At 48.4% G+C, this 26,289-nt stretch overlaps 1 protein-coding gene across 2 annotated transcripts in view; it reads left to right on the top strand.

Annotated features, from left to right (window-relative positions):
- The window catches only part of UBR2 (ubiquitin protein ligase E3 component n-recognin 2), a 1,610,484-nt gene that overhangs the window by 1,469,879 nt on the left and 114,316 nt on the right, over positions 1–26,289 (top strand). For both annotated transcript variants that reach the window (XM_078649714.1, XM_078649715.1), the window contains exons 44-45: positions 4,345–4,422; positions 25,684–25,854. In XM_078649714.1, the coding sequence (XP_078505840.1) occupies positions 4,345–4,422; positions 25,684–25,854 (249 nt within the window). The remainder of the gene's footprint in view (positions 1–4,344; positions 4,423–25,683; positions 25,855–26,289) is intronic.

Raw genomic sequence — 26,289 nt, 5'->3', positions numbered from 1 at the left:
TCCCTCTCCCTTCCCTAGGTTCATAGTGGTGACAGATGCATCACTGCTGGGTTGGGGCGGCCTCATGGGTGAGGCGGAGATCAGAGACCTCTGGTCTCCGGCGGAGTCCGGACTCCTCATCAACCTTCTGGAGCTTTGGGCGATTCATCTTGCACTAAAGGCATTCTTTCCCTCTGTGCGGGGAAGATTAGTGCAGGTGTTCACGGGCAACACCACGCCATGTGGTACTGCAACAAACAGGGCGGGGTGGGGTCGAGGACCCTATGTCAAGAGGCTCTTCGCCTTTGGACATGGCTGGAACATCAAGGCATAGCCCTGGTGTTTCAACACCTGGCAGGTTCACTGAAAGGTAGGGTGGACGAACTCAGCCGCAGGTGCATGATGGAACACGAATGGTGTCTTCATTCGGAGGTGGTGCAAGGTCTCTTTCAGCAGTGGGGAGAGCCTTGGTTAGATCTATTCGCCATCTAAGAGAACGCACAATGTAGGCAGTTCTGCGCGTTGGAATTTCCAAGGCAGCACTTGCTAGGCAACACTTTTCGGCACGAGTGGAGTTGCAGTCTTCTATACGTCTTTCCGCCTATACCACTTCTGCCCAGAGTGCTGAAGAAGATCAAGCACGACTGGGCCCAAGTCATTCTTCTTGCTCCGGATTGGGCATGAAGAGTCTGATAGCCCGAGCTATTACACATGGCCATCGATCCTCCGATCACACTGCCTCTTCGGGAGGATCTTCTGTCGCAGCAGCAGGGGACGGTCCTCCACCCGAACCTGTCCAGCCTCCACCTCCTTGCGCGAAGATTATGGGGCAACAGTTGACAGCTTCCGACCTTCCTTTCGAAGTCTGTAATGTTATCTTGGCAGCCAGGCTGTAGATGGAACAAATTTGTGGCATGGTTCGCAGCAAAGGCTGTAGATCCCATTTCTGCACCCCTTTCAGAGGTTCTCCTCTTCATTTTTTCTTTGGTCCTGCTGGGCTCTGCTCTGGGCACTCTAAAAGGCTATCTCTCAGCCATTTCGGCCTTCCTTAGGCTGCCTGACCAGCCTTCTCTTTTCAAGTCCCCTATTGCAAATCTTTTCTTAAAGGGCATCCCTCACTTGTTTCCTCCAACTCCTTGTGTGACACCCCAGTGGGACTTAAACCTGGTTCTCAACTGTCTTATGTGCGCTCCCTTTGAGCCGGTACATAACTTTCCTCTCAGACTTCTGGCTATTAAGACTGGCTTTCTGGTTGCCATCACCTCTGCTCGCAGAGTGAGTGAGCTTCAAGCACTTTCTTCTAAGGCTCCTTTCCTGGCTGTTCATCCGGATAAAGTTGTCCTTCGCACTAGGCATTCTTTCCTTCCCTAAGTGGTTACCTCTTTCCACATAGGATAGACCATCACTTTACCCACCTGTTTCCCACCCCGCATCCTTCTAAAGAAGAGAGGCTCCACCGCCTGGATCCAAAACGTGTGCTTTCATTCTATCTGGATGGCACATGAAAAGTTCTGGGTAGATGATCAGCTCTTTGTTGACTATGTGGGCGCCAAGAAAGGTTGGGCCGTGCAAAAATGGACTCTTTGCAAAATCTGTTACTCCTTAGCGAAAAAGGAACCTCCATTGGGACTGCCTGCCCATTCCACCAGGGTGACGGCAGCCACTACTGCTTTGGGACGTGGAGACCCCTTCATGACATCTGCCAGGCAGCTAAGTGAGCTTCCATGCACACGTTTACCAAACACTACTGCCTGGTCAGCCAAGTTCAGAGAGACTGGCCGTTCAGTTCTCCAGGACTTTCTGGTGTGAACTTAGTTCGCAAACCCACCTCTGGGGTTGGTGTTGCTGGGGTATCTATTCTAAGGTGAGGAATCCATAACTAATTGTCTCTTTCAGATGAACAAATTACTTACCTTCGGTAACAATATATCTATAAGAGACATAGATTAGTTATGGATTCCTCACTGCCCCTCCCATCCTCCCCATTCTACGAACTGACTTCTAGGGTTAAGGATTCCCTTTCAGGGCTCTAGTTTTTGTGCACCAGTGATCAGTGGCTTGCATGGCTCTGCGCTTCTGGCGTGGAATGTCGTGTAAAGAACTGACATCAGCGCGCAAGGGCTGTGTCCCAAGTAGATACCGCGACATCAACCCAGCGACCACGACGAATGCGGATTCGACTGCCGTCATCTATCGAAGCGCAGGATTACTGCTGGCGAAAAAATTCCCCAGATGCAGTCTGACGCCTGGGGGTAATTCTAAGGAGTGGAATCCATAACTAGATCTATTGTTACCGAGGGTAAGCGACTTGTTCAACACTGGCACTGAAGAAGACTACCTCGTGTGCAGATGTGGTCCTTGTGCAGGAGCAAAATACACTCACTGAAAGGGAAGTTATCCAGTGGTTGAAGTGGGATGGCCCCGTACCATGCTGTGAATAGATTTGCAGAGATAGCCTGACTGATAGAGTTGTACAGATAGATAGGTAGGTAGATTGATGGAATGGTAGGTAGACAGGTAGCTAGAGAGGTAAATAGAGATGTAGACAGCTAGATATAGAGGTAGAGAGACGTGACAGGAAAGTGGAATCAAGTTTACTGGTTTAATTTGTACTGTAATCGTTAAGTGTGAATATAAACATGACTTAGAAGACCATTGAAAGCAAAATAGGAGGTCATGCAAGCAGGACATACAGACTAAATGGGTTTGCCAGTACAACTGTATTAATCAATTAAAATGAATGCCAGCATGACAAATAGGAGTGCAGTTATAAATGCACTTCCCTATGTGCATACTAAAAAGGATTACTAAAACAAGCAAAACAAGTTTTCAAAGAGGAAACAATCTGGTATGCTGTGAAATAGCAGCAGTCAGATGAGCAAAAGCCACTCCAAAAGGAATTTCCAACAGCTTTAGCAGGAGACAGGAACTGATAAAGCTGGAACGTGCCCCATGCTCACATCAGAAACAGAGAGCTGGTATAAAGCGTTCTGCTATCACATTTGGCTTTAAAAACAAAAAACAACACTAAAGTAATAATAAAGAAAAAACTGAGTGTACTACAATTTGTGCAGTTGTGACAGACCAATGCATGCAGAATACTGGCTGAAAGCCCCCTGAAGTAAGTACATTATGCATTTAATTTGTAGTAAAATCAGGAGGTCATGGCAAAGGCAAAACAAAATGAAAGATAATTGGAGACGAGTGTCTCACAGTGAAGTTGAGTGCGAGAGAACTTGGAAGACTGTGGTCACCAATTTCAATTTGTTGGGGTTTCATATTTGGCAAAAAATATAAGTTACAGTGCTAATGTTAAGTATGTTTAAAGAACAGCATGTTTTAGTGTTTTTGGCATGCCAAAGCATTGTTTGATTACAAAGTTTTTTCTAATGATCCGTGGGATGACACTGTCTAACAGTAAGAAAGACATGTGTTTGAATAAATTATGCTGCATTTCCTCCTTTAAGCAATGCCTTCTTACTGCACTTTGATTGTGAATGCTGATCAGTGCTTAATTTGAGCCGGTGGTTTCAGGGGCTTGGCAACAGCACTTACATGTCAACACCTGTACTTGTGACAGTCTGCCACAAGGTGGCATTGTCTATATACATTACAAATGACTATTATCTGCCTCCCAAGACATTCTCATAGCTTTTGGGGTCTGAAATAGTCCGAATTGTCACACTTGTAGGAGTGTGATGGTTAGTTGTTGTGTTGTTACTATCATTGGCAACCTGGGCAGGGGCAATGTGTGGTGCAAGCTACAGTGGTCTCCTTACGAGAGCTGTGGTGCCTTTTTTTTTTATACAAATGAAGCACTGATGCAGATGCACTTTTTTGGCTATAGGTTGACTGTTCCATAGGTGGATTTACACATGTGCTGGAACAAAATGCAGTCACTCGCAGTGAAGGGAGTCATTGGTTGCAGTAGTCTGGTCCATGCCCTCGGCGGTCTGCTGTGTTGGGTAGAAGCAAAATGTGGATGACACTACAACAGACAAATGAAGAGAGCTGGCTGAAAGCTCTTCTTTGTATTTTTATATCTAATCGCATGTTTTTTTAAGGATTGAAAAAAAATTCTTGGCTAACTCCAGACCTAAAAATATAGTTTCAATGAATAATGCTGCCGAAGTCTTTATATTTTACAAGAACAACATAGGCATTATAGTTAAAGTGGTATGTGGTTATGGATTTATTAGCTTGAAGGCAAGTATCTTAATCATTGCTTCTTTCTTGAAAAACCTCCAGTATGCTGCTGTCAGCGTTTTTGAAAATTACATTTTTAGGAATACATCAAGCATAAAATTTGAAGTTACACTTAGTCTAGTTATTTCTAAAGCATCTATTTTATATATTTTCTTTTAGCTTTCCACGAGAGTCAAACAGATTAATAGATCTACCTGAAGACTACAGCAGTCTCATTAACCAAGCCTCAAATTTCTCGTAAGTGTTATGCCTTAATTATAAATAACTGTAGTGTAAATTTTTGTTATACACGTTGTACTTAAGGAAAAAAAAAGCAACGTAAGAATGTGGAAGATGCAAAAAAACAGCAGCAGAAAGAAAAAGATTGATTCCAGTAAAATGGGGTGTGTCAACAGATAAATCTGTGTAAATAAATTGGACACGTTCTCTTTAGTATCCCATATTTTTTCCTATTTATTCAGTTGTCTCGGTTTCTCCCTCCACCTGTCCTCACACACCAGACCAAGCAAAAAACAGATAAATGGAGTAAAATAAAATTCTGATGGCAACTTTTAACTGCAGATTCTTCACCTCGTGAATGTCCCCAGGTGCAAGACTGGATCTAGAAAGTTCCAAAAGCAGTGCCCCTGCTCGGCAGTAGGTGGTGGCATGCGACTTCCCATCGACTTTGTTGCGCTCCAGAAGTGACTCTCAGACCGCATATAAGCACCACTCATGCACACTGTCAGTTCCTTTCTCTCTGTGCCTTTAGATGCAGATCCGGGGCTCCGCTTCTTCTTACTCTACTATGAAGAAATTATTTTGCAAAGTTTCCAGTGTTCAAGGGACGTTACAAACAGATATCTGTGGCAAATCCCCACGAGGTGTGTCTTTGGTGTTTGCGTTTGATACATGACCCTATGAACCCAAGGACCATCCGAGAACACACAACTGTACTTTGCAAAGCACCGGGAAGCTCCTTGAGGTCCTACTCCAGATCTAAGTAGAGTGTGCTGACCAACTCCAGAAGTCATTCCTGTGGTAGATCTTCTTTGTGGTCGCCGGAACACGAACCGCGACTCGTTGTGGTATTGGACTCCAAGCCGACTTTGTCACGATCGAGGCTGCATACAGATCATGAAGTGGCGCAACTGATGCTGAATCTATCAATCTTGTACACAATTACACTACCACTGAGCCATGCACTGACAATACATCAGCTTTTTGACTCTAACTCCAACCAGAGCCAGCCATCTGGAGACGACATTTGTGGGGATTGGGAAGAGTTTGCATCATACTATGATGAAGACAATTGGCCCTTTAATTGGCCAGTGGGATGGATATCTCACTGGTTCTGAACCTGTAGTCCGTGGACCCCCTGGCTGTCCCTGGCACCTACTCGGGGGGATTCCCAGACCCAAATGACTAAGCATTATATCTGAAAGACACGTTAGTGATAGATTCCTTACCGTAGAATATCCCCAGGCGTCAGACTGGATCCGGAAAATTTTGCGTAGCAATAGCCCTGCGTGCCGGCAGGCGTCATCCACGGCTCCGCGACAGTCGTCGGCGTCGTTAGCGCCGGAATGACACGAGGTAAGGAATCTATCACTAACTAATGTCTCTTACAGCTATATTGTTACACAAGTAGTAACTTGTGCTTTTTGACAATAATTAGGAGCATTTTGAGCAAAGTAACGTATAATTCTCCAATGTATTTGATGGATAAATAATAATATCTATAAAGATATGTTTACAAAAAATCATAAGTTTAAAAAATGTTTTAGTAAGAATCTGGTTGCTAGTCCAGGACACAATATGTGTGAATGCCAGTGGGCTGCACACCTCAAACGATACTTGATTGGTTTTCCCTCCTGGACCAACAACTGAAGAAAGTATGTCCTTCACCACTGTGAATACTGGGGCTGCTGAGTTCCTTGACCTTCTCCACTCTACTATGGTGGCAAAAGAGAATGTACTGACTGAGGTCCTGCAGGCAGGCACCAACCAAAACTCTTTTGTCTTTCAGGGAGGCCCTCACTGGCACTCTAATGGGCACTTGGAGTAAACCATGCCCTGGCCCCCCCAGTCAACCGATAAGTTGCCTGAAATTAATGCAAGAGGTGCTATTAACTTGGATGTCCCAGTCTGCATAAGAGCCTTTTTGATCTACGGGTATTTGAGTATTTATTTCATAGATGGAAGCTCTCAGGCTGTCCTAAAACTTGGTGTAAACAATTTGTTGGTGCCCTAATTGCTCCAGAGGCCCCTGTGATACAGGAGGTTGTTATGGTAATATCCCCAGGGGTCAGACTGGATTGGGAAAATCTTTAGCAGTACCTCTGCGCGCTGGGGGACGGTGTTGCATGGCTCCGTCCTGCCTTCGTCTACGTATATGACGTCAATGGAGCCATATAAGTCCCTTCCAGCGCGCTGACGTTTTCCTTCTTCTCCGCGTCCCAAAGCGGATCCAGGAGTAGCGGTTCCTTTGGCCTGTTTGTTTTTTTCCGGCCTTGTCGACGCCTTTTAGTGTGGTCTGAGGAGTGCGACGCCTGCCGGCAGCTGAAGCCAAAGTCCTTGCGGGAGTGTCGGATGAGGTTGTTGTCCACCTGGATGTCCCATTTGGAGTCCTCGCGTCGCCGTTCTCCATCTTGAGCTGGGGCTTCTGTTCGGGACAGGTTACGGAGTTGTTCTCTCCCCTGATACGGGTAAACACAGGGAAAAGTCACGGAGGTCGTCGACCTCACATACACGTGACGCCGGGGTCCGCTGCCGGTCTTTACCTAACACGGGCACCCAGGAGTCGACCGTCACCTACCCACCATTCCTTGTTTTGGGGGCGACTAGATCCCAGATGGCAGCATATTCATGAGCTTTACAGGCCATCTTTGGGTCACCTTCTCTCCTTGGTGCGCCTTCGGGCTCCACAGAGGGCGTAGGGGCTCAGATCAGGAATTCGCCAGCGGGTGCTCCCTCTGTGCCCATCAAGTACCCTGACTCTGGTTCCGGAGTCGATGCGACCTCTGGACAGGGCATGGAGGGGCATCCCATTCAGACGTCAGGCCGCCCTCCTGTGGCGTCACCGCACAGCCCTGTGAGGATCCTTGCGCCGGCGCTGGATGCGGCTGCAGCGCAACCTCATTCCTCACCGCAGCTTCCCATCTCGTGGAGGTTGAGTTGACGCCAGGCAAACAAGTCCTCTATGGTGTTCGTTGACGTTGATGCAACGCCGTCTCGACATCGGTCGATGCCGGTGCCGTCCCCTGCTATTCTTCTGTTGGTGGAGGAGGATGAGGCCCCTGAGGGCTCACCACCCACCAGCATTGTTTTGAGGCTCCTCGGAGCAGGTGCCCATGGAGCAGGCTTTTGGTCGTGGTCGGGCTGCAGAGCCTCTGCTTTTTGGTAGACTGGTTAGTCCGCAACCGTCCCCTACAGATGGCTTATTATCGCCACCTAGAATGACCACAGAGGCTAGTGCAGCATTTGCAAGAGTGGTTCGTAAAGCTGGGGATATCTTACAGATGCAGCCTCCCTCATTCTCTTTGCCTTCTGATCCCTTGTTGGATCTACTCCAACAGGGCGTTGTGGAGGTGGAGCCCTTGCTGACTTTTGGCGGGTCATTATATGACATTCTTCTTGGGACTTGGACGAGACCCTCATCAGGAGACCCTATAGGTCATGATATTGCACATCCTCCTAGCCTGGCTTCAGATGACCCAGTCTGTTTGTCCCTCCATCCTAGGGCTCAAGGGCTGGTAGTCCAGGCAGCCTCAGTCTCGCTACCTTCCTCGCCTCCTCCGTTACTTCCTCCTACTAGGGAGTCTCTTTGGTTGGAGTTGTGTGGCCGCCATGTATTTTCTTCCACCAGCTCGGCTCTTGAACACGTCTTGCTTGTTTGCACGGGCTACTTTTACCCTTTAGGACTCGCTCAAGCGTCTTCTTCCATCTCTTCTGGATGGCCCTTGGGCTGACCTGGATCGGCTGCTTCATGATGGCCGGGAACTGACACAGTTTTCCATTTGGTCGGCCATGGACACTACTGACTCCGTGGGTCAGGCTATGACCAGGTCAGTTGCTCTGCGTCGCCGTGCCTGGCTGCACGATGGCAGTTTTCCTGCAAATGTTCAGGAGCGTCTTTGGGATTTTTGCTTTGATGGGGTCACCCTTTTTGACAGTCATGATGACTCAGCGGTCCAGCGTCTCATGTCTGTGTTTCCATAAATTCTGTGGTTTTTGGTCCTTGTTGAGGACTTTTGGTTGCAGTAATTTCACAGTTTTTTCTGGTATCCATCTATGGGTTCAAGACGTTATTACCCAGATAGACTGTATGGCTAATCAGCCGTTTTTGCCCTTCTTTGGTACAGCTAACCGTCTGTTTCTGCATTTAATTTTGAGTCCTCTGTCTACGAGCTAGTCTCAAGAGGTGTCCCTGGCCTTTTATGGGGATAAGACCTACCCTATGTGGGGTATTCGTTGGCTATTGTATAGCCACTCTTCCTTACACAGGAAGCTTCAAATGCTTCTGCGGAGTCTTCTTAGGATGGTTATCTTCTGGCCCTCTGGGGAATTGTCCTATAGCTCATACTGTAGGCTTCTCACTTCATCACTCTTCCTACTGTTGTAGGACGTCCCCTCTGGTGAGAGCCACAAGCTTGACGTGGCTCTCTCCTAGGGCTTATGAGTTGTGGTCTACGGTCCCAGCGTGTTCTTTCACCTTTATGCTGTGCTCTTTTTGCCTATGTTGGCTATCTTAAAGGTAGGCAGGTGTCCCTTGTGCAGTTTCTTTTCGTGTTCTGTGCGGACACGATATGAGTACACACTTCACAGTCAAGGAGTGCCTGGGGTACACCTTGCGCTACTGTTTTGGCTGCGTTCTATTTTTGTGGTAATGTCTACTCTTCATTCTCTGGTGTTGGGACATGCTTAGGTCTTCTCTTGCGGTTCAGATCCTGTCTGGTTGTTTGCCTATGGGCAGTAGAGTCTATGCCGGACACGTCACCGCTGCACGTTGCCATGTGCCCCTTTTCTCTATGCACTTCCCAGGCTGGGGCTCTAGCCCTTCTGCTCCTTGCCGCGCAGGAGCTCAGGTACTCCTGGTCCTGGCCCTTGCTGATGTTATCCGTGGAAGTATCCTTCTATAGGATACTCACTGCCATTTCTGAAGATTCTGTATATGTATACATTTTTCTACCTACCTATGTATCTCTCTCTCTCGCCTCTCCCTCACGGTTGGCTGGTTGCCTACCTGGTGATGCACCCGTCTCTTACTGCCGACGCATACGTGCAGTTGATGCTACATTTGGACTTTTGCTTGTGTGGGGTGTAGTTCTCACGGTCCACACTGTCTGTCTGTGTATCCCTGTCTTTCACATACATGTCCCTTCCGGTAGTCTTGGTTCTGTCTATCCCTGCATGGTGACATCTGTCCCTCCACATGTCATTTTTGACATCCTCTGTTGTGCATGCTCCGTTTGTATGCCCTGACTGTCTTTTGCAGAGCCATGGGGCCCTGTGCTCGATTTAACTTCTTCTTGCAGAAGTTGGGAATTTCTTCCATTATACACTGGCCGTTCTGGTTATGTGATTCCCTTTATCTGGACGAGAGAGGTCTAATACTGTCCTCTGACAGATTGTGGTGCCTATGCCTCCCCTAGTTAAGGCTCCCTTACAGAGCTTAATGGGTCTGGTGTCTGCCACACTGGCGTTGCTGTCCCCACTGTGTTTTGGTCAATGTTATTGATGGATTAGTTCTCTTTGGAACTTGGTGGGTTTCAGTTTTAGACCCTCTTCCAATGGGGTATAGCTTTGGTATCTGTTCTAAGTTAAGGAATCTTCGGCTAAATGTCTCTATCAAATGAACAAGTTACTTACCTTCAATAATGATGTATCTGGTAGAGACACAGTCTAGCCGCAGATTCCTTAATGCCCACCCATCCTCCCCGCTCTGTGAGGGCCTTTTAAGGTTGGGTTCTACCCACTTCCCTCCTACAGGTGACTTTTGTCTTCCTGCTTAATGGTCTGCTTCACCCCCCCTCCAGGGTAGGATATCACATACTGTTTTATCTGTTGCTTCTCCACTCGTTCTCATAATTGGGTGGTGAGTTCCAATGCCCTTCCACGCTCCTCCACCCTGGTTCTTCCAGTGTGGGACTTGATCATGTTATTCTACCCTCTTCTACTTTTTAACCATTACTTGGGGTCTCCTTGACTATGTTGCGGTCACGTAGGTTAGGGTCTATTTGGCTGTTCTAAAGTCAATAGGTCATTTATGAGGCTTATGATTGCACATTCTTTGTTGTTGCAGACATGTGGTCAATTACCATGAGTCATGTTGTTCCAGTTTTATTGCCCATACAGTTACATTCCGTATATGAAAGAAACATGTTAGTTAGATTCCTTACCTTAGAATATCCCTAGGCGTCAGACTGGATCCGTAAAATTTTGCGTAGCAGTACCCTTGCGCGTCTGTAGGCGTCATCTGCGGCTCCGCGTCCGTCGTTGGCGCCGGGATGACGTCGTCGGAGTACTTACACGCCGTCCTCGCATGCTGACGTCAGTTCCTCTTTTTTCCGCACTAGCTAAGCGCAGGTCCGGAGAAAGTAGTACCCTAGTCATTTTCTGACAAAAACTTTTTGATCTTTTTGATCTCTTCTCGAGTCTTCACAACTCTCTGTGCCGGTAGGGAATGCCCGGGTTCAAGCCCTGTACCGATCCCCACCGCCGGTGCCTGTAGTGCTTTGGGGCCACCCACGACGACTGGTCGTGCCCCGACTGCCGGGCCTTGACGTCGAAGGCTAGGCGGGAGCGGTCCTGCAAACGCCTCGAGCTCCGGTAGTCGGCCCGCGCTGCTCAAGGTCCCGGTCCAGGAGGGGGTCGAGGGACCGGTCGCGGGGCCACAGTCATCGAAGCTCGACGAGTCGACACCATTCGTCGGGCTCCAAGTCCTCAGGTAAGAGGCACAAGAAATCGAAGAGACGCCATCGCTCTTCTGACTCCCCCCGACGCTCGCGCGATGGGGCCGGGGGTTCGGGCGACACCGCCTCCGCGGCACCGCCGGAGCCGCAGGCGCCGCAACCAGCTCCATACCCGCCGGTCCCTGGGCTGAACGAGACGCCAGAGGAGATGGAGGCCTTCCTCATCGTGAGAAGTTGCCCTGGTATATGATGATCACTATTCTAGTGATCACCTTGCACCAGTCCAAACAACCCTTATGGTGATGGTTGTAAGACAACCTTATAGACCAGATATCCTAGTGGTAGCGTGGACAGAACAGTCTTAGGCTAAAAGACTCTTGAGGGCGTGTAAAGCCAGCTGTTTTACCATATGCAACCCCTTGAATATCTAATGAAAGGACACCACACAGGATATGTATAAAATATATACGTATTTATTTACTAACACACTCCTCTGAACTCTTTATGAGATCAGAGGCCAAAGCACATAACAAGATACTTAGTCAGAATACGTTAAGTTGCACCATTTACGGTTAGGCCCTAGGGGCGAAGCAAACCATATATTAAGAAAGTGGTATGAGTACCACGTCACGAGAAAAGGAAAGGCCTAGGGCCTAGGGAATCGCTGGGGCTACACTATCTGAACAATAGTTTAGGAGTAGGAGGCCCACAGGCGGCGCGTGCAGTGTCTTTACACACACGCAGGAGTCAATGTAAAGTCAATGGGAACTTAGAAGTTAGATTTAGAAGGATTTAGGATACTTCCGGTTTAGGTAGGAGGAAACAACTAAAGACTTAGACACTTTGATAGGCAATACCCTTGGGAGCACCGAAGTACTTGCGTTACCTCACCCACAGACGGCGGGTGCATAGGTGTGAAGATGTGTCGGGTTTTGTCGTTGAGTCCTATGGAGCCTTGAAGAAAAGATGCTGCAGGCGACCAGTAGGAAGATGCCCGGGTGGATCGAGGATGAAGAGGACCTGAAAGCAGAGGGGACAGAGTCTGGGTCACTAGCCAGTGACCGGGTGGAACTAGGAAGGAACCAGACGACGTCAAGGAGCAATCAGGTGCTGTCTTGAAGCATGTCGTGGCAGCCACGTGGACCAGGAGGTGTCGAAGACGACCAGGTGCTGGAGACGGACTGTCCCACGAAGTATCTCGCAGATGGAGGGGTCGACTTCCGGGTTGGAGTCAACAAGCCTTGGCAAAGGCAACCCACACAGGATACAACAAAGGCTTCACCTTTGCAGGGAAGCAAGGGCCAGTCTGGAGCAACCAAACCAGCAATGTGGTTCAAAAGGATTGTCGTCAAAGAAGCTACTAGCCAACGGGCCAGCAACCGGACAACGCGTCAAGCAGAAAAAAAGCAGAAGGACCCCACGCATAACTCGTGGAGTGTGGGGGGCTGATCTTCGTCGCAGATGGAGCTCGGGATCGGGGCTTCTCAATCCCCAGTGCACAGCTTCGAGGGTACCTCAGGAGCTGCACAGGTAGCAAGTTGCAGGCTTTCCAAGATGTTCGGTCCCACGTGTCTCGTCGCCTCCACGAATCCCAGCTATGCTGCAGTCGTGAAGAGAGGGTCATAGAGGTCTGGAAGTCTCGGTCTTGTCAGGCTCTGTGCTCAGGTTCCGGCGGGAATGTCGACAAAGCAAGCCGTTGATTTGCTGGATGGTGCTTGGTTGCCCAGGGTGGTCACTCCTTGGCCACAAGGGAGATTCTTCAGTCTTTAGCTTCAGCAGAATGTTGAATGTCCAGAGTTTCGTGTCAAGTTTCAATTCAGGATTAATCTAAAGTCTCAGGACTCAGCTCCTACCTTTATACAACTAAAAGGGGCTGGATTACTTACTAGGTCCCTCCTATTGGTGGGACCAGGAAGGGGGGTGGTTACACCCCCTCTCCTTTGTCCAGTTTCGCGCCAGAGCTGGGGCTGGAGTGCCCCAGCAACCGGTTTGAACTGGGGTATGCATGGAGCACCTAGTGTGCTCCAGGCAGTGTCTCATTCTATTCAGCCCTCCCTGTCCCAATACACAAAGTCCTGTCTGGGGTGGTGCTCACACCTCCCCAGGCAGGAAACTTATTGTCCAAACCTCCGTGACGGGAAGGACTCCCAGCAGCAGGAGGTCAGACTTGTGTCGGTGGCAGCAGCGTCCATTTTGTGACGCTGGGGCTCTGGTTAACTTTAACCGGGATAGTCAGCAACAACATGTCTTCTCCCTCTAGAAGGGTGGAATGCTACCCCCGTTGCCAGAATTGGCGAGGGGGTAGTATTCCAAAGCGTATCACACCTTACACGACCTTTTTTGATAAAGCCAAACCAGAGTTAGCATTTAACCTCGAGGTTCATAATGTACTTAAGAGTATATGGTATGGCAATATCATAGAACAGCTATAAGGACATGGTTCCGAAAGCTGTAGACAGGCTCAGCTCATGCTAGAGCACCATCTCACACATAACTAAGCACTCTGCCTCCAGAATTGTTAAGGCCTGCCATAGGAGTGACTTATAGGTTACTATGTGTCTATATATAAGTAGGTATAGGAATAGCATACCTAAGCAAGGGGTGATTACACGACCTTGCCCCAGCTGAGTGATCAGCCAGTTGTGTCTATTTGAGTGGCCAGCCAGGGGTGGCATAATACATGCTGCAACCCCTGGTAGGCCTTTTTTACGCCTATGCCCTGAGTACCTAGGGTGCACTTCTACAGGGGCTGACAAGTTGAACCAATTCCCAATTGTGTATGTACCTTTAGTACATGGTGTAAATTTAGAGAGAGTGCATCTGGGCTGTGGGTCTGATTGGCAGGCCCACAGTCACATCTAAGTTGAAAACCAGACAAGCAAAAGCAAAAAGTGGGGGTGACCATAGGAAGCAGACCCTACTCTCCTACACAACCCCCCCCCCCCCCAAACTTAGGGACATTAAACTAACCTTGACCAGTTGAGTCTTCATGTTCTAAGCGGAAATATCTGGAGAGTCCATCTGCATTTGCATGGTCAGTCCCAGGTCTATATTCCACTGTAAAGTCCATCCCCTGTAGGGAAATGGACCACCTAAGAAGTTTGGGGTTTTCACCCTTCATCTGATTTAGCCATAGGAGGGGCTTGTGGTCGGTCTGAATCTTTGAGTGCCAAACAAGTATGGCCTCAGCTTCTTCAGGGCCCAAACCACAGCAAAGGCCTCCCTCGCTATAGCTGACCAACGTTTCTCTCTAGGGGTCAGCCTTCTGCTTATGAAAGCAATGGGCTGGTCTTGACCATCTATATTCAGTTGTGAAAGAACAGCTCCCACACCCAACTCAGAAGCATCTGTTTGGACTATTAACTCTTTGGAGTAATCTGGACTTTTCAGAATAGGTGCAGTACACATGACCTGCTTCAGGTCATCAAATGCCTTTTGACAGCTAACTGTCCACTGAACTTTCTTTGGCATCTTTTTGGAAGTTAAGTCATTTAGGGGTGTCACAATGGACCCATAGTTTTTAACAAACTTCCTGTAGTACCCAGACAGGCCCAAGAAACCTCTGACCTATGTCTGAGTGTTTGGAGGAGTCCAGTCATTGATGGTCTGGATCTTGCTCTCCAGTGGTTAAACCTTACCCCCACCTACCAGGTGGCCCAGGTCCACAACCTTGCTCTGCCCTATCTGGCACTTTGTAGCCTTGATAGTGAGGCCTGCCTTTTGCAGGGCCTCTAAAACATTCCTCAGGTGGACCAGGTGATCCTCCCAGGTGGAGCTAAAGACAGCAATATCATCTAGATAACCTGCACAATAGTCATCCAGTCCTGTGAGAACTTGATTCACCAGCCTTTGGAAAGTGGCAGGTGCATTCTTAAAGGCAAAAGGGCATTACCTCAAATTGATAATGTCCTCCTGGGGTCGAAAATGCTGTCTTGGCTTTTGCATCCTCAGCTAATCTGATTTGCCAGTAGCCTGCTGTCAGGTCAAATGTGCTCAAGAACTTCGCAGAAGCCAATCTGTCAATGAGCTCATCTGCCCTGGAGATGGGATGGGCATCTGTCCTAGTGACAGCATTGAGACCTCTGTACTCCACGCAAAACCTCATCTCTCTCTTACCATCTTGGGTGTGAGGTTTTGGCACCAGGACTACTGGACTGGCCCAAGGGCTCTCTGAGGGCTCAATAACTCCCAACTCCAACATCTTTTGGACCTCTGTCCTAATGCAGTCCCTGGCATGGTCAGGTTGCCTGTAGATTTTACTCTTGACAGGCAGACTGTCATCAGTGTCCACCTCATGGGTGCACCAGCTTGTCTGACTTGGGGTCAGGGAAACAGATGTCTGAAGGACTGAAGAACTTGTCTGCAGTCCTGTTGCTGATGTTCAGAGAGGCTGTCAGCAAAGACTACACCATCTACTGAACCATCATCAGGGTTCTGAGTAAGCAGGTCTGGGAGAGGGTCACTCTCTTCCTCCTGCCCCTCATCTGTAGCCATGAGCAAGCCCATGTCTTCCCTGTCGACATATGCTTTGAGTCTGTTGACATGAAGCACCCTGTGGGGGCTTCTGGGAGTCCCAAGGTCCACCAAGTAGGTGACTTCTCCCTTCTGTTCAACTATTGTATGGGGTCCAGACCATTTGTCCTGGAGTGCTGCTGGGGCCACTGGCTCCAGCACCCACACTTTCTGTCCTGGCTGGTACACAGTCAGCACAGCCTTTTGGTCATGCCAAGCTTGTTGAAGTTCTTGGCTAGCCTCAAGGTTTTTAGAAGCCTTCTTCATATACTCAGCCATCCTGGAGCGGAGACCAAGTACATAGTCCACTATGTCATGCTTAGGCTTTTTGAGAGGTAACTCCCATCCTTCCTTCACAAGACATAGGGGTCCCCTTACAGGATGCCCAAACAAAAGCTCAAAAGGGCTGTAGCCAACCCCCTTTTGTGGGACCTCTCTGTAAGCAAACAGAAGGCAGGGTTAAAGGATGTCCCATCTTCGCGTCAGCTTTTCTGGTAACCCTTTTATCATCCCTTAGAGGGTCTTGTTGAATCTCTCCACAAGCCCATTGCACTGTGGGTGATAGAGGGTGGTGAACTTATAGTTGACACCACACTCCTTCCACATTGCAGTCAGATATCCTGACATGAAGTTTGCTCCTCTGTCAGAAACAACCTCCTTTGGAAACCCCACTCTGGAGAAAACCCCAAGTAGGGCCCTTGCCACAACAGGAGCTGTTGTGGTCCTCAGGAGAATAGCTTCTGGATACCTGGTGGCATGATCCACTACCACCAGTATAAATATGTGCCCAGATGCTGTTTTGGGGTCCATTGGTCCAACAATGTCTATCCCCTCTCTCTCAAAGGGTACCCCCACCACAGGCAGTGGTATGAGGGGGCCTTTGTTGTGCCACCTGATTTGCCACTGGCTTGGCAGGTAACACAGGAGCGACAAAACTCCTTGGTATCTTCTGACATGTGGGGCCAGTGAAAGTGAGGGACAAGCCTGTCCCAAGTCTTGTTCTGGCCCAGATGTCCTGCTAAGGGAATATCATGGACCAATGTAAGAAGGAAGCCCCTAAATTGCAGAGGTATACCCAGCCTCCTTGAAGCACCAGGCTTGGGGTCTCTAGCCTCTGAATAATGGAACCCATCATCCCAATACACTTCATGGGTACCTTGAGCATTCCCAGCAACCTCCGCAGCAGCCTGCTGTCTGAGGCGTTCAAGAGAGGAACAGTCTAATTGGGCCTGCCTCAGATCTGCCCTTAAAGGTCCCCCTGTCCCAAGAAACTCAACCTGGTCAGGCTCAAGCTCTTCTAGGACAGTTCCTTCTTGGATCTCAGAATCATCCTCCTGGGAGGGCTGATCCTCAACCTGAGGCAGGGGGGAGGCACTGCCTTAACCCTACTGCTCTTTCTCTTGGGTGGTGTCTGGTCCATTGTTCCAGGATCCAGCACCTGTTCAGGTAAGCATTTTTTGGCCTGTGACCTGGTCACAGCAAGGACATGTGCTGATATTCCCAGCATTTCTGCATAGGTCCTATACTCCACCTCAGACCAAACTGAGGTTTCAAGATCATTACCTAACAGACACTCTACAGGAAGGTCTGAACTCACAACAACTCGTTTGAGGCCAGTTATCCCTCCCCAGGAGAAGTTAACAACTGCCACACTATGGGAGGTAGTGGCATTGCTAGCGTTGGTCACTAGGTAGTTCTCACCTAGTATGATCTGTTCAGGGTCCACAAAGTTAGGTGTCACCATGGTGACACTGGCACATGTGTCCCTGTAGGCCTGAGCCATCTTATCATTAATTAAAGGCGTCTGCCTGTACTTGCTCAGATTACTGGGGCTTACAGTAGAGGACATGGCTATGTCCCCATCACAGACAAGAACATCCTGAGTGGGTATTCTGACTAGGCCAGAATCCACCTCCGTTCCCAGGGTCAACCCTACTACACCCTTTTGCTGGGAACCACCACTAACAGCTGGACTAGGGGGAACAGTTGCCTTAGGGGCAATGGTGGTTGGTGCTGTGCCCTTCTTGGTGCACTCACTAAACCAGTGAGAGACTGATTTACAGTATCCACACCAGGGCTTCTTTGGACCTTCTTGTTTCTGTTTGTTCTTTTTGGAGCTACCCTCCCCCTGTGCCTTTTGGGGGCCTGGTGAAGACTTCTGGTCTTTTGGCTTCTGCTCATTACCCTTCTGGTATGCCTTTTTCTGATCACCACCCTGGTTCTGGATTTTCTGCTTAATCCTGGTTCTGACCCATTTGTCTGCCTTCTTTCCCAATTCTTGGGGAGAGGTCAGATCAGAGTCAATCAGGTACTGATGCAATAACTGGTTTTGACAGTTGTTAAGGATTTGCTCTCTCATGATCAAATTATACAATCCTGTATAGTCCTTAACGTGACTTCCCAATAACCAGCCTTCCAGAGCCTTAGTGGCACAATCAACAAAATCAGTCCAGTCCTGAGTCTGTGTCTTCTGGGTATCCCTGAACAACAACCTATATTGTTCAGTGGTTAGGCCAAACCCATCAATCAGAGCACTCTTCAGGACAGTGTAGTTGTTAGCATCCCCATCACTAACTGTTAAAAGCTTATTTCTACCTTTTTCTGAAAAGGAGAGCCATAAGATTGCTGCCCACTGACTTTGGGGTACCTGCTGTACTTTGCAGGCCCCCTCCAAAGCAGTTATCCATTTGTGGATGTCATCCCCTTCTTTGTAGGGGGGCACAATCTTGCTTAGGTTTCTATTATCATAGGACCTATCTTTATCCTTAGGGATATTGCTGCCACCAGTGGGTTCTAACCCACTCTCTCTGTCCTCTCTAGCATGAGCAAGCTTCTCTTTGGCCAAGGCAACTTCAAGTTCTTGCCTCTCAATCCTCAGAGCAGCCTCTCTCATTCTGGCCTCATGTTCCCTTCTCTGAGGAGAGGTCATCTCTCTCTGAGTAAGGCCCTGAGAGCCCTGTGAAGCATGAGATTGGAGAGATTCCCTCGAGTGGGATCTTCCTCTCCTCTGCCTCTGGTTAAGCCCACTTGGGGGTCTGTATGGGGGCTGCCCATACTGACTCCCATGTATGCTTAGGTTAGCCTGGCTAAGTCTTCTGACTGGGACCTGGCTGTCTACCACAATATCAGAACCTTCCTCCTATACCTCATCTTCCTCATCTGGTACAATAGTATCAGTAGTATCATCTGTGGAGGGAAGGGCAGCATCTGTACTACCTGAAGCACCTGTCTTATGTGCCTGTTGAGCATCATTCTTTCCTAAGAGCTCAATCAGGAATCTGAGGGTAGGATTTGAACCCTGTTTTAGCCTTCTAGAAGTACACAGTTGTCTCAATTCTGTGACGGCTAAGGCTTCATATCTCGAAGCAGTCCTCCAGGGATCTACCTCTGCAGGCAGAGAACCACTGGGGTTCACTGTCTGAGACATGGTTTCTAGTGAGGTGGGGTGTTGCACCTACCTACACTATTTGTTTTTCTACAGAACCTCTCTAGGAGTTGTAGTCAGGGTGTGCTAGGCCCTTTGCTCTACAACAGCTAAGTTCAGTAGAACTTAAGTATACTAAGACTTGTTTTTATATGTACCTATAGGTACCTATGTGATCTTTCAAATGATATCTCAAGAGTACAAGTGGTAAAACAACAGCAAGCTCTAATCCCAACCGCTGCACACCAATGTGAGAAGTTGGCCTGGTATATGATGATCACTATTCTAGTGATCACCTTGCACCAGTCCAAACAACCCTTATGGTGATGGTTGTAAAGTCAACCTCATAGACCTGCTATCCTAGTGGTAGCATGGACAGAGCAGTCTTAGGCTAAAAGACTCTTGATGGCGTGTAAAGCCAGCTGTTTTACCATATGTAACCCCTTAAATATCAAATGAAAGGACACCACACAGGATATATATAAAATATATATGTATTTATTTCTAACACACTCCTCTGAACTCTTTATGAGATCAGAGGCCAAAGCACATAACAACACACTTAGTTATTATACGTTAAGTTGCACAATTTACGGTTAGGCCCTAGGGGCGAAGCAAACCATATATTAAGAAAGTGGTATAAGTACCACGTCACGAAAAAAGGAAAGGCCTAGGGCCTAGGGAATCGCCGGGGCTACACTGTCTTAACAATTTACGAGAGGCCCACAGGCGGCGCGTGCAGTGTCTTTACACACACGCGGGAGTCAATGTAAAGTCAATGGGAGCTTAGAAGTTAGATTTAGAAGGATTTAGGACACTTCTGGTTTAGCTAGGAGGAAACAACTAGAGACTTAGACACTTGGATAGGCAATACACTTGGGAGCACCGAAGTACTCGCATTACCTCACCCACGGACGGCGGGTGCATAGGTGTGAAGATGTGTCGGGTTTCGGCGTTAGATCCTATGGAGACCTGAAGAAAAGAGGCTGCAGGCGACCAGGAGGAAGATGTCCGGGTGGATCCAAGGGTGGATCGAGGATGAAGAGGACCTGAAAGCAGAGGGGACAGAGTCTGGGTCACTAGCCAGTGACCGGGTGGAACCAGGAAGGAACCAGACGACGTCGAGGAGCAATCCGGTGCTGTCTTAAAGCTTGTCTTGGCAGCCACGTGGACCAGAAGGCGTCGAAGACGACCAGGTGCTGGAGACGGACTGTCCCACGAAGGATGTCACAGATGGAGGGTTCGACTTCCGGGTTGGAGTCAACAAGCCTTGGCAAAGGCAACCCACGCAGGATACAACAAAGGCTTCTGGTGCAGACCAGCAAGGTCTGAGGTGCTTCACCTTTGCAGGGAAGCAAGGGCTAGTCTGGGGCAACCAGACCAGCGATGTGGTTCAAAAGGATTGTCGTCACAGAGACTACTAGCCAACGGGCCAGCAACCGGACAACGCGACGAGCAGAACAAAAGCAGAAGGGCCCCACGCAGAACACGTGGAGTGTGGGGGGGGCTGATCTTCGTCGCAGATGGAGCTCGGGATCGGAGCTTCTCAATCCCCAGTGCACAGCTTCGAGGGTACCTCAGGAGCTGCACAGGTAGCAAGTTGCAGGCTTTCCAAGATGTCCAGTCCCACGAGTCTCGTCGCCTCCACGGATCCCAGCTATGCTGCAGTCGTGAAGAGAGGGTCAGAGAGGTCGGGAATTCTGGGTCTTGTCAGGCTCTGTGCTCGGGTTCCGGCGGGAACGTCGACAAAGCAAGCCGTTGATTTGCTGGATGGTGCTTGGTTGCCCAGGGTGGTCACTTCTTGGCCACAAGGGAGATTCTTTAGTCTTCAGCTTCAGCAGAATGTCGAAAGTCCAGAGTTTTCTTGTCAAGTTTCAATTCAGGATTAATCTAAAGTCTCAGGACTCCGCTCCTACCTTTATACAACTAAAAGGGGCTGGATTACTTACTAGGTCCCTCCTATGGGTGGGACCAGGAAGGGGGTGGTTACACCCCTCTCCTTTGTCCAGTGTCGCACCAGAGCTGGGGCTGGAGTGCCCCAGCAACCGGTTTGAACTGGGGTATGCATGGAGCACCTAGTGTGCTCCAGGCAGTGTCTCATTCTATTCAGCCCTCCCTGTCCCAATACACAAAGTCCTGTCTGGGGTGGTGCTCGCACCTCCCCAGGCAGGAAACATATTGTCCAAACCTCCGTGACGGGAAGGACTCCCAGCAGCAGGAGGTCAGACTTGTGTCGTGGCAGCAGCGTCCATTTTGTGACGATGGGGGCTCTGGTTAACTTTAACCGGGATAGTCAGCAACAACATGTCTTCTCCCTCTAGAAGGGTGGAATGCTACCCCCGTCGCCAGAATTGGCGAGGGGGTAGTATTCCAAAGAGTATGACACCTTACACAACATGTTTTGATAAAGCCAAACCAGAGTTAGCATTTAACCGCGAGGTTCATAATGCACTTAAGAGTCAATGGTATGGCAATATCATAGAACCGCTATAAGGACATGGTTCCGAAAGCTGCAGACAGGCTCAGCTCATGCTAGAGCACCATCTCACACTTACCAAGCACTCTGCCTCCAGGATTGTTAAGGCTGCCATAGGAGTGACTTATAGGTTACTATGTGTCTATATATAAGTAGGTATAGCAATACCATACCTAAGCAAGGGGGATTACACAACCTTGCCCCAGCTGAGTGATCAGCCAGTTGTGTCTATTTGAGTGGCCAGCCAGGGGTGGCATAATACATGCTGCAGCCCCTGGTAGGCCTTGGTTACACCTATGCACTGAGTACCTAGGGTACACTTATACAGGGGCTGACAAGGTGAACCAATTCCCAATTGTGTATGTACCTAGAGTACATGGTGTAAATTTAGAGAGACTGTGGGCTGTGGGTCTGATTGGCAGGCCCACAGTCAAATCTAAGTCGAAAACCAGACAAGCAAAAGCAAAAAGTGGGAGTGACCATAGGAAGCAGACCCTACTCTCCTACAGGGAGAACAAAAAAAAAATATATATATGCAACAGAACAACACAAAACAGACAAAACAAATCTGTTTTGAAAACTGCCCACACCCACACACAAAAGCGTGTGACATGCTTCATCATCGGGTCTGCTTACGAAACGCCCTGGCTTAGCCTCGCTCAGGGCGGAGCATAGGGTAGCGGGAAAAACAAAAAAGACAAAACAAGACACAATTACAAGACACAACACAAACGTGACGAATACAGTGATAGAACAGTGAATATCACCCTGTGACTGGGTATAGTGATAGAACAAAGTGCAGCATGAGAATGTGCTTTAAAACTGGCTTGTGGATACCATATGAACCTTTATTTGTAGGTTCCACATCCAGGATTAAAAATGTGAAGGATGGGCCGGGTTACGGGAAAATATTACGTTCTCACAACACCCCTCCTTGTACTGCTTGTGCCAACAGGTTTCGACCGACTTACTGTGCCAAAGTGGTCACCCTGGTCTTCTTCAGGACGTCTATCTCTCCCAGTCCTGGTGCCCACCTAACCTCAGTCCGGCCAATAGGTGGTCAAAAAGATTTCTCTAGATCATAAATCGATCAAGACGTGTGGAGGAAATTCCCGCCATCACGGGATGCAAAAACTAGAAAGAAGCACAATAAATCGTATGCATACATGTATCATGCATGTTATTGGACACCTTAGAAGGTATCCACCCGTCTTGTGTGTATACGATGTCCCCCTCAGTAACAAAGATAATGGGGCTATTAAATTAAACAGACCCCTGGGGTGGCTCATGAAACCAACCACTACTTCAATGCTATGAACGGATAACCGTAAAAAATGTTAGTTAAAATATATTGCTGCATGAGAGGTTACCACACCCCCCTTAAAATTGCACAACCTCCTACAGTAAATCACAAAAACGGCATGCATCTGAGCTGATGAAAATTGCAGCCATCTGTACCTGACTTACATGGCGTACTCACCGAGTTTATCAATGTTTTAAACTCGAAATGGCGCCTGGCAGGGAGGATTCCAAAGAACACAACCTGTATTCAAATGAAAAGAAATAAAAAAAAGAAAAGGCGGGGAACCGTTAAATCTAACGTGAATGGATGTCGGAGAATCGTTTTTTGCATCCAAACAAGGTTTCCCATGCAGATCGCATATCTACTACCAGCCGAGTATCCCAGGACGTGACGCCCTATTACAAAGCGGTAGAGTTAAGGCCCCCCTTCGCCTGCACAATGATACTCCTTACTGTTCCGTAGGATGTCCCCTCTAAATGTGCCTGCTCCTGGATCGCTGCGCAGTGTACCTAGCGTCGGGCGGCTCCATTTTTCAACTAGGTTACCGGGCACACCCACCCTCACGCGGCCGTCATGACGTGGCGGCGTTAATGCGTCAATACGTGAAGGGCTGCTGGGAGGTAGAGTCCCTTCCCATCCAATATCCTCGCTGGCCAGGCTATCTACGTATACTTAGTTATTCGAGCAGACAGCCAAGGAAAGCGTACTCCACAGGGCTCCAAAAGTCCCAGTCTCGTGTGTCATTCATGTTCTGATGCATTTTTATATGAATCGTACACCAAAAAGCCTGATCCCTGTGGTGAATAACACCAGCGCTCTCCACAAAGGTATCTTGATAAGGGGAGAACACCAACCCCAACCCTTAGAGTACAAGTATATATATGTAGGAGGCGGGGGAGGAGGGTGAAGAGGGGCAAAGAGGGAAGAAAAGGGAACTAGAAAAAAGAGAATGGTGTTTGTTTTACTGGAGGAGGGCTATCAATATTTCTCCTGGCCAATCATCCCACTCCCTGTTGGTAATCCCAGAATTCCAAAAACTATCAGCCCTGTGATATGGTACAAAGGGATGTATGCCACTTCGACTCTTCGCTTTTCTCTGCACCAAAATACGCAGCCTGCAATAGCAGTGTGTGGGGATGAAGGTACAGGGCTTCTAAGGGTGGCACAATAGGTGCTGCAGCCCTTAAGGGATTCCCTGGTCACAGTGCCGTTGGTACCTTTTACAAGGGGGGGCTTACCTGTAGCCAGAGATGTGCCAATTGTGGTTACAAAGGTACAGTCTTGCCTTCTCAGATTCTAGGAAGAAAGAAGGACCGAAGAGCCGTGCTGACCCAGGAAGAAGAGGACACCAAGTGCTTTTGCCCTAGCCCTACTGGCCAGTTCCATCTACGACCAGGCTCTGATTGGCAGGGGCCCCGGGCACATTAAGTCAGGTTGCAACAGATATCAGCCAAAAAGTGGGGGGTAGCCATGCAAAAAGGTGCACTTTCCTACAAGTACCCACCAGAAAGATTGTTAGCAAAGGTAAGTACTTTTGCTTTCAAGGTCCTGCCTTAATACCAACAGTCAAATATTTTTAGGAAGTACTCTATATCTTGGTGGGAGGACAGATTCTACCAGACCAGTGTAACTGGAGGCTTGTTTCGGCAGTAAGCAAAGCAGTGGGTCTGTGTGTGTGATGGAGGTACCTGTATATCAAACCTTATGCAGGGTGGTATGATAGAGGCACGCAAGGCTCAACCATGCATGCCTCTACCACGTAACCGAACCACGAATGTGACCTAACCACACATTCCTTTACCAAGCATGCCTTTGCCATGCAATTTCATGGTAAAGGCATAAACGGTAAGGGTGTATGAGTAGCTAAGTTCGCCACTACTCTGACCCCCCCCCCCCCGGCCTAAGCCCTAAATTACAAACCACCTACGTTCCCCCCGCCCTTAATCACAAACGCCCTAGATGCCCTGAGCCATAAATTACAAACGCCCCACCTGCCCCCCCGCGCTAAGCCCTAAATTACAAGCCCCCCAGCACTACTCCCTAAATTACAACCCCCCCACCTTCCCCCAGCACAAAACCCTAAATTACAAACCCCCTACCTGGATCCCCACCCTGAGTCCTAAATTACAAACCCCCTACCAGCCCCCCACCCTGAGCCCTAATAACAGACCATTCCTTAAATATTACCCTCAAACCCAGTCCTTAAAGCTACACCAACCCCTTCCTCCTGCCCTGAGCCCTAAAACCTCACCGACTCCTTAAAAGTACCCTGATGACCCCCTACCCGAGCTCTAAAACCGTATGCGTGGTTTCGTAAAATACATTGTTCGGGCAAGCGTAGTTATACTTGCGGGCTTCCAGAACCCATGGTTCTGGCCGCGTAGTTCTGAATGTTTCCACTTATGCAGTAATAGTACTGGGAGGAGGGTGGTTCTGTTGAACTGGGATGAAATCAACAGTCAAGATGCCCAGTAGTACCATTCGAAGAAGTGAATGGCAAGGCCCCTATCACAGTACAGAAGGGGTGTTCATGTTTAATTCTTTTGGCCTTGCAGGCCTAAATGACATACAAGAGAACATGGTTAAAAGATGTTGGGTTATTTACTTTCTCTTTATTGGGGAGTTACCTTTCTTGTGTTTATTTAAAATTATAACAATGTGGCCCTGTCTCCAATCATTTTCTCAACAACATGAGAAATAGTTGAAATGTATCATATTGTTTTGCAGTTAATTCACTATATTCACCTCCTACTCTTGCTTCTCTGAATTCATTCTCGTTACTTTATAGTTCTGTTTCATGTGGTTCTATTATTATTCAATGTCATTCTTTACCTTTGAATGGTGACTTTTAATAAACCGAGACTAACTTTTACTTTGGTTTCTGCCAAAGGTGTCCGAAATCAGGTGGTGACAAAGGTCGGGCACCAACATTGTGCCTTGTTTGTGGAACCATGCTGTGCTCACAAAGTTATTGCTGCCAGACAGAGGTGGACGGAGATGATGTTGGTGCGTGTACTGCACATACATACACTTGTGGATCCGGTGTCGGCATCTTTCTCAGGTTAGTACGTTGCTTGGTTGGGAATGTTTATGATTTGATTACTATATCAGTGAAGCTATTTTAGAACAACTATTTTGTTAAAAAATTATAAATTTTAAACCGTGCTTATGATTTTTCTGTCTGTATGTCTCATAGAAACTTCTAGCCGCAGATTTCTTACCTTAGAACTTTCCCCAGGCGTCTGCCTGGATCAAGAATTCTTTTTGTGAGCGGTACCCTAGGTGGCGTCATTCGGCTCTGCGTGGGATCGCCATTGTCTGCGCCGGAAGTGACAATGCGTGGTGCCTATATAAGGGTCACTCCAGCTCGCTGATGTCACTTTTTGAGTGACCTTTTTTTGAGACATTGTCTGCTGGTGTGGGAGGCATGTCTACGAAGAAGGTTGGTTTTAGGCCCGTTGGGTCCTGTCACTGGCAAATGTTGGTGACAGACCCA

Source organism: Lissotriton helveticus, chromosome 6, assembly GCF_964261635.1.
Source record: "Lissotriton helveticus chromosome 6, aLisHel1.1, whole genome shotgun sequence".
Taxonomy (NCBI): domain Eukaryota; kingdom Metazoa; phylum Chordata; class Amphibia; order Caudata; family Salamandridae; genus Lissotriton; species Lissotriton helveticus.
Note: the sequence above shows the minus strand (reverse complement) of the source record. Positions and strands in the feature narration are given on the sequence as shown.